The sequence below is a fragment of the Microchirus variegatus genome (assembly GCF_963457635.1).
Source record: "Microchirus variegatus genome assembly, chromosome: 19".
Classification (NCBI taxonomy): Eukaryota; Metazoa; Chordata; class Actinopteri; order Pleuronectiformes; family Soleidae; genus Microchirus; species Microchirus variegatus.
Genome location: NC_139820.1, coordinates 6,025,730 through 6,039,636, shown reverse-complemented (window position 1 = coordinate 6,039,636; position 13,907 = coordinate 6,025,730). Strand labels below are relative to the sequence as shown.

The window sequence follows — 13,907 nt, the reverse complement described above, 5'->3', positions numbered from 1 at the left end:
CCGACGGGTCTTTTACCCCGACGGTCTTTTAGGACGAGGCCTGGTCTCCGGTCCCGCTTTGGCCATTCGGTCTTTGACCGTGGCTTTGCTTAACGCCCCGGGGTCGAACTCTATTGTGAAGGAGGCGTGGCCATGGGCAGGCTCTGCCGCCGCAGCAGAAGAAGCAGCCTCTTGTTCTCGCGCCGGGGCCTCACCGCTCACTTTACTTGCATAGAGATTATCCTTGGTTGGGATCTCAAAGTAGCTCGGCTCCTGACTGGAGGCTCCTTGTCCGGCAGACGTTGGGGAACTCGTTTCTCTTAGCGTCTGTCAGAATGAACGAAGTTTCTATTTAATAAACACACCGTCTACTGGATATGGGGTTGAATATCCACTGTGGTGACCCCACAGTTACATTACAAGCTAACAAACAGGGGTTACATTGTACTAGCTTTATCTCTTAATCTCCATGCAGTATTCATACCCGTTTCAGGTTTTTCTCTCCTGCGGTCTGAGTTCTTTTCCTCTGCCTCCCTGGTTGCTGGTCATTGGCTTCTCCATCGCCCCACCACGCGGGCTGTCCATAGAGGGGGGTGCCCCTATGCAAAAGCGCAATATCCACTGGCAAACACAAGACGTTAGTACGTTTTTTTTTACAAAGGAATGAATCGTTGACAGTGACAGTTTATATCCAGATATTCGGTTTAGAAAGAAATCTACAATCTGGCTTCTCACCTGCTATCTTGTCATCAGAGGGTTTAGCGGTGGCCTCCTCACACACTGCTGCTGCTGCTGCTGCTGCTGCTGCTGCTGCTGCTGCCTCGCAGGCGGTTTCACCTCTGGTTTGGACGCTCCTGCTTCTGGAGGCCTCCTTCTGTTGAGCTGAAGCTGACTGCTGAGTTTCTCGTGCTGATCGAGGAGGAAAAGAGCGAGGAGTCAAACGTATGCCCTATATTACGGTGAATAACACCGAATATATTCTATTCGTTTTTTCCGATGCTAACACTTTATTCAGGCCGCTAAGACGAGCGAGTTGTGATGAAACAGCAGAATCATCTATCTTGAAAAGTAGCTTCTCTCAGATCAGCAGAACTTTTTGCTCTTGACTAAAACACAACATTTAAGATATTTCTACAAACTGGATAACATAATGCAAAACCTGACAGTTAGAATAAGAACTGACCTTGAGGGCCTCCTCCGGAATATGCAGCTCTCCTCGAAGCACGGTGAACAGGTTGGTATGTGAGGCAGGTTAAGGTAAAAGAGTGGCTTTATCTATTATGCAGTAGGAAGAGAACAACGAGCATTCGCAGCTATTTACAGAGATGAAGTTACAGCCACGGCGTCCGACCAGGAACACAAGAAGACCCGCCTTTGAAGGATATCGTACCCGAACCTGAGTTTGTCGTCGAGTTGCAGCGTGACGTAGATTTGCTCCTGTATTCTGACGTCGTTGACGAACGTCTGCACGCGGAAAAAGCAGAGTGTGATTAAGATTGACGGTGGGATTAAGGCGAGGTTTAAACACTGACACATTTGAATGTGGCACCGCATGTTTTGTTTGGTGAATGCCATACAGACATACAGTTTTTTTTTTGGTTTTTAGATAGAGACATGAATTAGCGAGCCAGTCATCAATGTGAGCCATTGCAGATGTAAGTGTGGATGCTACCTCTCGGTAGTTCTTAGCATGTGTAAAGATTACAGCATCATCTGCATACATCTGAATATCAACATTGAGGGATGAGGGAATGTGGTGGAGGTTTTAACTCTCTGAGTGCTTTCTCTTGTTTAAATAAGCCTTTGGAACTCCATACGGCCTTAATATTATCTCTTCCGAATGTGATTTAAATGTAAATGATGTCAGGAAAGGAAAGGAAAGAAAGGACAGGGCACTCGTTCTGTCAAAATCAAATGGCTAAAGTCTGATTTTAGAGTTTAAAGGTGCATTATGTAATAAATCTAAAGCCCAACTGGCCATAAAAATCCTCGTAATATGTCACAGAGACTCAGGAATAATGTCATATAACAAACTGAACTCACCAACAACAACAGTACAGACAAAATATTTGCATTAAAAACATAATTTGCAGACTGCAAATCATGTTTTGGCATGTGGCGCCACCTACCGCCGTCTACCAATCATTGCAGTCAGTCGAGTCTCAGCTGCCGAGCAACCACGGGTTGTCAGTTACGTCAGATAAATGAAACCTAAAAGACCTCGGTATTTTGAATTTGAATGTAGTAACCGTTTTTGGCCACATTCTTACATGTGGCACCTTTAATTTTAGGTGGGCCTGGTTTTGACCCTCCTCAGTTCCACTAGACTCACTTTAGAAGGAATCTTAAACTTGTACTTATTCTTATTTTACTTCGAGACCCTAATGACATTTAATATAAAATGACACTCACCCCGTTCAAGCTGCCCAGGTCCTTCACCTTGTGCTCGTCTGTGTTTGGCTCGTAGTTGATGACCGCATGTTGCTTGTCCACACTGCGGGACTAAATCACACAGAATCATCATTTCCAATTGTAGCGCTTTCAGACATCTCAGTGTGTGTGTGTGTGTGTGTGTGTGTGTGTGTGTGTGGACAGTGCCGTACCTGCAGCATGAGCTCGCAGTCATCCCTCCCCACAAAGATCATCTCCCTGGGGAGACGGTGGCGCGTCCCCCCGCCGCTCACCAGGAACCAGGAAGTCAGACTCATCTCTGCCTCACGAGGCTGTTAATGCATCTGCTGAAAACAGGAGTAGCGTTAGACCGCCCGTAACAACACAAATAGAGGACAACAACATCCTTTGTGGTCTCCTGGTGTTACTTTGGAAGGGTATGAGTGAGAAAAGGAGTCCTGTTTTTTATTACACCCAAAAAACTGAGTTGAAGACAGGTTTATATGTGTGTAGTGGACACCTATGGCTACTAGTGTGGTAAACAAAGACAGATAACCTTTTTAAAAAATAAAAACAACACTTTTTCATACTTTTTTGTATGTACAATTTAGGAAAAGTTATCAAAAAATTTAAAAACACCAGTGAATAAGCATTATTATGGACTGTTTTATCAATATTTTATGAAGGTTATATTGAAAATGAGAAAACATAAATATAGAATAGAATAGAAATCTTTCAAATCTTTGGCAAATTTGGCAAATAACAAGCTAAATTCACCTTTCATATACCCAAAATGTGGAAAATTATGAATTACATTAACTCACTTTAAGTCATTTTTATTTGTAATTAAATTACACAGAATAAAAATAATATTGAATTTTATTTTATTAATATTTTATTTTTTTAAACAAGATGTTCCAATAATTTTTTTTGTAAAAGAAATAAATGGGAAAATTCATAGATAACAATAATAGTTATATTTTAAGCATTAAAACTATCATTTAGGTTAAAGAGCTTCTACATAACTGGTGTATTAACCATTACAGAAACATAAGAAAATATATTTTGATAATTTAGTGCAACTGTGGCTTTGGCTGTGGTCTAAATTATTGGTTAAGTGCTGTTTTTACACAGAACATAGGTGATGATGATGATGACCTATATACTGACCAGTGTGCTCTACTTTGCAAACTGCAGTCTTTTTACACACTGGACCTTTAATAGGTTTTTACAGTGCACGCAGGTGTGAATTAACACAAACACATTAGTTCCACATCTGTGCCCGTCAATGTGTGTGTGTGTGTGTGTCATATGGCACAGCGGCTATTTCAGGCATCACCCGAGGACACCGACATGCTCCGGAGTGTCTCTCGGACTGTAATGCAGCGGTAAAAAAAACAAAAAAAACATGAAAGAAGAGCCGTGAAGTGTAAAAAGTCCACTCACAGCTCAAAAATGTTCCCGGAATATTTACTGTAACTCGCACTGAAGGAGGAAACATGAATAACAAAGGGGAAATGGTAGAAAACGGTGTCAGAATGACAGTGATATTGATACACAGGAAGTCGTGCAGAGACTGTGTACTGGATTCCCAGAGACTGGATTGGAACCTATTTAAAAAACAAAACAATATTTGACCCTTAAAATTAAGAAAATAGTATATATTATTATGTTATTTTTATATATATATATATATATATATATATATATATACTATAATTAAACCACAGTTGGTCACTTTTATGAAATTTAACAGCGACAAGATGAAGACTGTTGACATTTCATCTTCATGTACACATTACGTCATGTAAGTATCAAAATACCTTTATTTACACCTTTATCTCTATAAAAAATAGTGTAAAAAAAACCATGAAAATAAAATATATATAGCTAAAAGCTGCTAACGTGTCCACAAAAGACATACACATACATTCTTGTATTTGTTGCATACTGGGGACCGGGTAAAAGTGCTGACAAAGTGGAGACCACCATTTACACTTTATAAATCAACACAATTACAAATATCTACTGCATGAATGACATCTATAACGAACTACTGGGTGCAGTACCATAAAATGTCTGCAGGTGGAGCCCCAGAGCAAAAAGTGTGTGAAACACCAGGTTTTTTTGTGTGTTAAAAACAGAGTACAGCATGTTTACAACCCAAGGAAGTGATTTCAATGAAAACAACGCGAGGACCGGCCAAAATGTCCTCGCTTGGTGAAAATGGCCTCACTTTGTTGGTTGAAAACCACACAGGCCAGGAAGAAGCAGATATTAGTTATTCTCTCATATGATTTTCACGCACATATACCAACAGTACGGTATTTGCCGAGTCACGCTCCGAGGAGGCCATTGATGATGAATTAGTGGATTAGCATTGAATTACCCCCCCCCCCCCCCCCCCCCCCCACACACACACTTTGTCATATCCACTTCCTGTTTGTGCATCAATGAGACTTGACAGCCTTGTCATCCCTCTCTCAGGGTGGATGGAGAGATGCTTGTGTTAACCCTTTCTGACCCAGATTCCCTCTTCTTGCACACACACACACACACACACACACACACACACACACACACACACACACACACACACACACACACACACACACACACACACACACACACACACACACACACACACACCATCTCTCTCTCACACACACACACATATATATACAGTGAAATAATGACACATGACAGCACATGAACTGTGTGTGCACGCGAGCTGCTGCGGCTGCTCCTGTGAGGTTTTTACAGTGGGCCAATGACAGAGCCTGGAAATTAGCTCTTATCATCTTAGGCCATGGCGGAGTCCAGCGTTTATGGATCAGCCATTAAATAACCACACAATTCCATCTGATTTGTCATTTCATAATAATAATAATAATAATAATAATAATAATGACAGAGATTCTACCTCGCGACAGTGTATCCTTTCTGCCGTGGATGAAACGCTCATCAGGACATCACTGCTTCATCTTCATCATCATCATCGCTGTGTGAAAACAAACACACACAAGCATCACCGTCACGCGCTGCTGTAAATTAGGTTAAGGACGCTGTCTGTCTGCAGCCACACACACACACACACACACACACACACACACATAGAGAAAGAGCCTCGGTTTTTGTCGCACAAACACAGCGATGCTTATTCCCACCATCATCATCAGAGGAAGAGGAGGAGGAGGCAGCAGCCGCAGCAGCACGACAAAACACTGCCCCATTCTTCACAAACAAACAAACAAACAAATAAGCACGTAAATAAACAACAACGAGCACACGCATGTCATGTCACTCACCAGGCGAGATCATCGGCCGTGAAACAGCAGATCCGCTCTGTGTGTGAAGAGGACTGAGGACACCGAGCTGCTCCTGCTGCTGCTGATGCCCAGCCCTGATCCTGCTGCACTGCTGCGTCTTGGCCTCACGGTGGCGCTGTGTGCTCATACAGCAGAAGAGGCGACAGTGTGTTATGTAACAGTGATGGGATAAAGTATAGTGACAGTATATATATTCAAACTTTCTGTTCATTCTATATATTATAGTGAAACTTTCATTCTATATATTAAAAACGTAATACCATACATTTAGACTTTCATTATATATATTCAAAATGTAATTCTATATATTCAAAATTTAAGTCCAAATATTCTAAATGTAATTCTGTATATTCAAACTGTGATTATATATATTCAAACTATCATTCTATATATTCAAACTTTCTGTTCATTCTATATATTATAGTGAAACTTTCAGTCTATATATTAAGACTTTCATTATATATATTCAAAATGTAATTCCAAATATTCAAAATTTCATTCTATATATTCAAACTTTCATTCGATATATTCAAAATGTAATTCTATATAGTCAAACTTTAATTGTCTATATTCAAACTTTCATTCTATATATTCAATATTCAAATGTTCATTGTATAGATATTCAAAATTATCATTCCATATATTCAAACTTTCATTATATATATATTCAAAATGTCATTCTATATATTACAATTTTCATTTCATATATTCAAACTTTGATTCTATATATTCAACTATATTCAAACCTTCATTCTCAAAATGCCATTCCATACATTCAAACTTTCATTCTATATATTGAAAATTGAATTATATATATTCAAAATGTCATTCCCCATTCCAAAATCCCATATAAGTAATACAGAGAAAAAACGAAGATTAAAAGCTGAGACTGAGCAGTGTCCCGATGTCTGACTGGTACAGCACAGAGCGGTAGCCCCACTTTGAACCATTAGATGGCGCCACAGCACTGAGTTATGAGCTCAGCGATAGAGTTCCTGAACCTGATCAATTCAATTGAGAGGTGTTTAAATGACACCAACACGATCACCAGCACTTCACTTTCAATGAACTATCAATGAAAGCAAAAACAAACTATAGACAACGTGACTTTTTACCGAAGTTAAAGATGAACGGGTTCATGTTCACGATCTGGACTGGAAATAACAGCTGATTGTTGTTGATGTGGCCTCATCTGTATTAAATTAAGCTCCCACAGTCCACGGTCAGTGACTAATCTGGCTCTGACTCAGTGTGGTGCAGATTCACATGAAAACAAACAGATATTTTTCCTTAAAGAAGAAGAATAAAAGAATAAAATGTCCCTTTGTTGAGATATTGTAGAGCTTTATGTAAATGGTGTAATTACAACCAGGAGACCCAGGTGAGATCCTGCACCTCCAGGCTCCGGCTGACTTTCACTGTATTAAGGCCACAGACGTTCCGTTACACAGACTATCATTTAAAGCTCCGTCACACTTCACCGGTGCATTTAATCCACAGTGGACACATTTTTGCTCGAATGTAAAATAAACAATCGCGCGCTTTGTAGCTGCAGCCAAGAATGTGGTCGGAAGGCGTTTGCTCGTAATTTAAAATTGATATTTTGTGCCTTTGACGCAGTAAACTCGACATAAAAGAGAAATCACAATAATTATCACTATAGGAAGTATAATGTGCGAGGGGAACTAAATGGCTGCCCATTTTTAACATATTCAATATTAGCTTTGAAAACCAAAGCCAATAAACTTTGTTTACTTCATTTAGGTTCATTAAAACCACAATTTACTTGCAATACAACACTGCAAATGAATACTAGGCTAATTTTCACGATTTTACTGCACTCTAAGGTTAAAAAAAACAAAGTAAATAACACAATAATAGTGATAATGGGGGGTGTGAAGTTCTACATAGGGGCCCCAAAAAGGTTAAGGCCGGCCCTGGCCTGTTAGTCAATCTACTAGAGAAATAAGTCTGCTTATGCCACTAAAACATAAAGTTGAAAATTTTACATTTTAATGTTGTAAATCATTATTAAGTTGCCTGTACCTGTTTTATACGTATATATTTATACTAAACCCACACCACAAAGACACACATTGGAAAAAAATATTTATTTGCATTTTTTTATTATTTTATTTTATTTACTTATAATGACAATAACGACAATCAATATATCTATATCTATATATATCTATATATAGATATATATATATATATATTTTAGATTAGACCCTACAGTATTTCAGATACAGGCCTCTACCAAACGGTTGAGACGTCTGTACAACATTCAGTGAGTTCAGCTTGATGCATTTTTCAATGAGATATAGTGACTTAAAGTGTGACCAAATGGTTGAGTTGTACCATTAGGTGTCTATTCCCTATAATGAAATAAAAATCAGTTAATTGTGTAAATAAAGAAACCCCTGTCACACACTGTGAATAAGCTTGTTTGGAAGATTTGCACAAATTCTAACTATATGAATATAATGTGCGTCTACATATGATCTCACATGTGCAAAATGTCAACACAAACACAAGCGTTTGTTGTCGTTTTCTGCCAATAAATAACGTTTTAAACCACAATTTACTCCACGGTTTCTTCAAATAACACCCAAGAGCAAATGAAAGATGAATCATGTGACATTTATGTGTCTATAAACGCAAGTTAACTCACTGCGTTCACCAAGGTGTGCTGTGTTGACTTTGATGATAAAATACCGGCCAGAAATGGAACAAAATAATAATAATAATAATAATAATAATAATAATAATAATAATAATAATAATAATAATAATAATAAAAAAACAGGCACTAGTTATTATAATTATTGATATACATACAGTATTGACTGATTTGAAAGGATTTTATTGTGATAACCTTCATGGCCTCATCATCTGCCATTAGTTATTTTTATTATTATTATTATTATATTATTATTATTCTATTATTATTATTCACGCTCTTTAATTGTCACTCTTATTATTATTATTTCAAGATCAATAAACGTATACTTATATAAACTTATATATATATATATGTACAAATGTGTGTGTATATGTATATATATTTATATACATATATACATGTGTGTATATATATACATATATAAAGCATATATATATATATGTATACACATATACACTATGTATGTATATATATGTACATACATATATACATACATTATATATATATGTATATGTGTATATACACATATACATATATACACATATGTAGATATATGTATATAAATATATACATACATATATATGCAGATACATGTTAATATAAATGGTAAAAAAAAAACATTTATCAACATTATTTTGTTATTGTTTGTTATTTTGTGGTATGTTTTTGTAGTAAATGGACATCATTTCACTTAAATCACACACACTGGACCACAAACCATTAAAAATACATTTAAAAATCACAAAAAAAAATCATATGAAATTCTCAAAACTACAATATATTTTGCTCATAATAACACAATAATAATAATAATATATATATTTATTTTGTGTACGAGCCTCCTTTGATAACTCTCTCTCTCCTCCTTAGCCCAGCCCACTTTGATCTCTTTCGTCCATTGGTGTCTTTGGTGCCCCCCCCCCCCCTTTCTTCAAAGCGCCCTCCCCTTCCATAGGTAGAGTATAATGAGTGTCCATTGGTCTTTATTATGGCTTGTCCCCCCTCCCACTGGCCAGCTTCGCCCTGCCCATGTCCTCTCTCTCTCTCTCTCTCTTAGTCTGTCCATCTCCTGACGTTCAAGTTCGTGGAAACGTCACGTCCGCACTTGAACTTGCAGCTGAGGAAAGAGGGGAGGGGGGCCGCTCCTGCTGCCAAGTGACTCCGGCTCTAAGCGTTCACCCCCCATCACTCTTGCCTGCGAGAGAAAGTCATGAAGAGCTCCGCGCAGCCCGCTGCGCGCGTCTCCGCCTCAGCCTGTGTGTGATCCGCAGTTCCCTCGTCTCTTCTTCTTCTTTATTCCCCCCCTCTTCCTTCTCTCTTTATTCCCCCTTTTTTTTTCTTCCTTTTTTTGGATGCCAGACGACATCAATGATTCTTTTGGACACGACCTCGCAGGAGCAGGATTTCCCAATGTGAACTCTGAAGCCGGAGAGCCGCCACTGACTTACCCGACATGTCTCGCCGCAAGCAAGGCAAACCCCAGCACTTGAGCAAACGGGAGTTTTCGCGTAAGTGGAGCTCTTCTTTTTTGTTGTTGCTGTTGTTGTTGTTTACTTCTCCCCTCGAGCCACATCGGCGTGTTTTTGTTGTTGTTGTTTATCCCAGTGTGGAATGTAAATAGGTGTAGAGGAGGATACACAGTGGCACTGGCGGCGGCGCGCGGAGTTCACCGCTGAGTCTCCGCACTGACCCGCGCGCGCTTTGATAAAAGGTTGTTTTGTGGGAAATAAGAGAAAAAAGGTGAAAGTTTTCAAACAACGCGACACACACACACACATAGAGAGTCAACTTAGAATCAGCTGAAGGTTTCTTTCGCCATTAAAGGGCACGCGTGTGCGGAGACTCTCTCTCACACTGACATCCGCTGACAAGTTTCCAACTGTCCAAAAAAAACAAAAAAAACCCCACTGCTCCACCACCTCGGACCATATCCGCCTTTTTTTTTACCTCTGTGACCACACAGGGATCGGACACGGGGAACGCGCTGTTTACATGTCCGCTTGTCCACAGCGCAGAGCGCAACCTCGTGCGCTCAGGAGGAGCAGCAGCAGGAGAAGGAGGAGGAGGATCGTGCCTGCGCCGTGGATTTCCCACAGCAAGCTTTGCTGTTTTAATGAAAAGTGTAGTGTAGTGTAGTGTAGTGTCGTGCTGTGCCATAAACGCAAACGCAAAGTACGCTTTTACGCGCGCGCGTGTGCGCGTGTGTGGCCACATTTCAGCACACTGCACGAGATTATGTGATGGTCAAGATAGATTAAAGTTCACAGGGAGGGGGGGGGGAATTTATTTCACACCCACCATTAGTCTCGTGCCACTGGGACCTTTGCTTTTATCAACGCACCCGTGCGCGCACAACTGACTGTGGACACGTCTCCAAACACAGATTATTATTTTTTTTATTTCAAGTATTAGACAGCAAGTTTAACCCTTCCTATCATGATTGATGTTCCCCTGCGCACTCTTTTATTGTTATTATTCATGATTAAGACCAATTACGCGCACTCAACGCTTCCATTTCCGTGGGTAAACTGTGAAACGGTGCGCCAGTGGGGGGCGCAACGTGATTGTGGTGCCGTGGTCCACTTCTGAACTTGAACTTGATCCACTTAATCCCGGTGCTGCTTGAACAGGCGCACGCAGAAAGTGGTTTTGGGCAGAAGGAAAGAGATTAAATACACATTTTTGCATCCACCCAGGGAGCAACAACAATGACACAATTATTAAACACATTTTATATATCTTTGAGACACATAGAAGGTGTATTTTCAATTGTTCTCAAACAAACAAATGGGGAAAAAAAAGGAAAATACCATCTCTGACTCTGGTGTAAATGGATTGTGATGAGATCATTGATCCACAGGAAACCAAAATGGCAAATGAAGAGGCCTAATGATTTCCCTGATAGTGGATCAGACCCACTCCCGTATCCCGGTGGGAAACATTGGCCCTAAACTACTTTAAATTCTGGCACAGTCAGATGTCTGAGCGGAAAAAAAAAAAAAAAAGGATTGTATTTTAGTTTTCAAAGTTATTCACATCACTCTTCCTTGGCATCAAAAATGAGATTTCTCTTTTTTTTTGGGGGGGGGGGGTTTGAAGAAAATCTCTCCACCTAACTCAGCCTCACACACCTCGCTCTGTGTCCGTGGCGTAAGCTGGTTAAGATAAGCTGCGGTAAAATATGGAGCAAAAATTCCACCCTCATCTTTAATGCAGTCCGACGCACATGTAACAGGGCCTATCTCGCGTAGTCCCTCACCACCTTCTCATCTGGCCCCCGACACGGAATTAAAGGTTGAACTGGCGGCAAGAATTCATCACATCTTATCTCAACATCCCAGTCGGAGCGCCGTCCCAGTGTCGTTTACCGTGTGGTTAGATTACCTCTTTTTTTTAAAAAAAACGCTCTCTCTCCTCTCTCCTCTCTGTCAGTACTTCAGGGACCTACTCCACATCCAACCCCTCAATGTCTAACCTTGGTTCACGAGATCCCAGCTCTTTTTTTTTCACGGAAATGGGGTCCAATCATCTTGAACTCAAATTAGAATCTATTTTTTGATTCTCGGAGGTGTTAGGTTCATTAAAAAAGCGAGATTGGCAGCACAATAAAGAGGGTCAAGCGACTTAATCACTGTGGCTGCTGCCTGCCTGCAGCCTGCGAGCTGAACGTGTCAGTCCTTATCGAAGTAGTTCTTCCTTTCTTTCTTTCTTACATTGTACACTCTTAGAAATAAGGGTTCCAAAAGGGTCCTTCTACAAGGGCTGAGGTTCTACCCGGAACCATTTCTGAAAAACCCTTTTCCCAAAGAAAGGGTTTATTAAGAGTTCTTGGTAACACTAATGGAGTAAGAACCAGAGAACCCTTTAAAACCCCTTTCCTGAATAAAGGGTTTTAAAAGGGTTCTTGGTGGAACCTTTATAAAAAAAAGCTTCTACCTGGAGGGAAAAAGGGTTCTCCTATGAGGACCAGCCGAAAAACCTTATTTGGTTCTACTTAGCACTTTTATTTCTAAGAGCGTGCAGTTGAAAAACTCTTTTCCCGAAGAAAGGGTTTATCAAGGGTTCTTGGTAACACTCATGGTTCCAGTAAGAACCATTTAAATCCAGAGAACCCATCCATCATATACCGCTTTATCCTCCACCGGAGGGGTGCCGGGTGCTGTGCCTATCTCAGCTGACATTAGGCGGGGGGGAAAACCCTGGACAGTTCGCCAGTCCATCGCAGGGCCACATATAGAGACAAACACTCACACTCTCACACCTACGGTCAATTTAGGGGTGACCAATTCACCTAATCCCCATATCGCAAGCCGGAGAACCCGGAGAAAACCCACGCACACACTGGGAGAACATGCAAACTAACTCCTTGCAGAAAGGCCCTTGTTCCGAAACGGGGCTCGAATCCAGGAAGCCGGGTCTTCTTGCTGCAAAGGCAAGAGTGCCAATCACTACACTAACCCTAACCCTAGGAGGAACCTTTATAAAAAGGTTCTGCCTGGAGCCAAAAAGGGTTCAAGCCGTAGTACCTTATATGGTTCTACTTAGCACTTTTATTTCTAAGAGTTTTCATTTGTTTACAAGCTCTCTCTCTCTCTCTCTGCATTGTCTCTCCACAGCTGAGCCGCTGTCAGGTGTTTTACCCGAAGAAGACTCTCAGGACTCCCCGAGGCGCGGCGCGGTCCCGGACGAGCCCCTCAAAGGGGACCAGGACCTGCTGACCTGCGGCCAGTGCCACTCGCGCTTCCCGCTCGCCGACATCCTGCTCTTCATCGAGCACAAGCGGAGGCAGTGCCACGGCAGCCTCTGCGGGGACAAGCCCCCGGACAGGCCGCCGTCCTCGCCGCTCGCCTCGCCCCTCTCCACGTCGACGTCGTCGCCGCCGCCGCCGCCGCACTCGCGGGGCCCGCGGCAGCACTCGCGCAAGCCGTGCAACCCCGCAATAGAAGTGGCCGTGCAGGTGTCGCCGCGAGATGAGGATTGTTTATCCACTCCCTTGCAAGGAATAATCCCCAAACTGGAGAACATTACAGGTAAACACACCTGAGCTTATGCAAGAGTGGGAAAAAATAAAAAAAAGAGTTAGTGTTTGAAATGTGTGCGGAGTTGGGTTCGCTATCTCGAGGTCACGGCGAGGTGACGGGAGAGTTTATCATCATGACCAAGGTGCGAAATGCCCGCTCCGCCCGGTGCGCTTTAGGTTTGTGAATCTGCGAACTCACGCAGGAAGACAAGAAAGCGATTGTGAGAAAAAGGAAACATTTGCAGACGCTAAAAAAAAAAGACAGACAAAGACAGGGATTATGAAAGAGAGAAAGAGAGGGAGGAGGAGGAGGGGGGGGGGAAAATTGGATTTCTTTTGGTTTGTTGCTGCATCACAGATGTGCTCGGATCCTGTGGCCTCCACTTTCTGTCTCATGTGGTGGTGAGAGCTGTATCTCTATCCCTCTCTGGCTTATTACACTGTCATATCTCTTCTTTAAATATGTCCCCCTCGCTGTGATGCTAAAATTAAAAAAAAAAAG

At 41.3% G+C, this 13,907-nt stretch overlaps 2 protein-coding genes across 2 annotated transcripts in view; one reads left to right on the top strand and one right to left on the bottom strand.

Annotated features, from left to right (window-relative positions):
- Positions 1-2,687, bottom strand: part of LOC310940655 (centrosomal protein of 170 kDa-like) — a gene marked incomplete at both ends in the record, with an annotated part of 12,314 nt that extends 9,627 nt beyond the window's left edge. The window contains 10 exon segments of the mRNA XM_083905644.1: positions 17-24; positions 27-306; positions 453-508; positions 511-600; positions 715-802; positions 805-888; positions 1,163-1,217; positions 1,340-1,443; positions 2,392-2,481; positions 2,583-2,687. Coding sequence (XP_083761770.1) covers positions 17-24; positions 27-306; positions 453-508; positions 511-600; positions 715-802; positions 805-888; positions 1,163-1,217; positions 1,340-1,443; positions 2,392-2,481; positions 2,583-2,687 — 960 coding nt within the window.
- Positions 2,688-9,838: 7,151 nt separating this feature from the next.
- The window catches only part of LOC310940930 (B-cell lymphoma/leukemia 11A-like), a gene marked incomplete at both ends in the record, with an annotated part of 37,465 nt that continues 33,396 nt past the window's right edge, over positions 9,839-13,907 (top strand). The window contains 2 exons of the mRNA XM_083905990.1: positions 9,839-9,893; positions 13,002-13,415. Of these exons, the coding sequence (XP_083762116.1) occupies positions 9,839-9,893; positions 13,002-13,415 (469 nt within the window). The remainder of the gene's footprint in view (positions 9,894-13,001; positions 13,416-13,907) is intronic.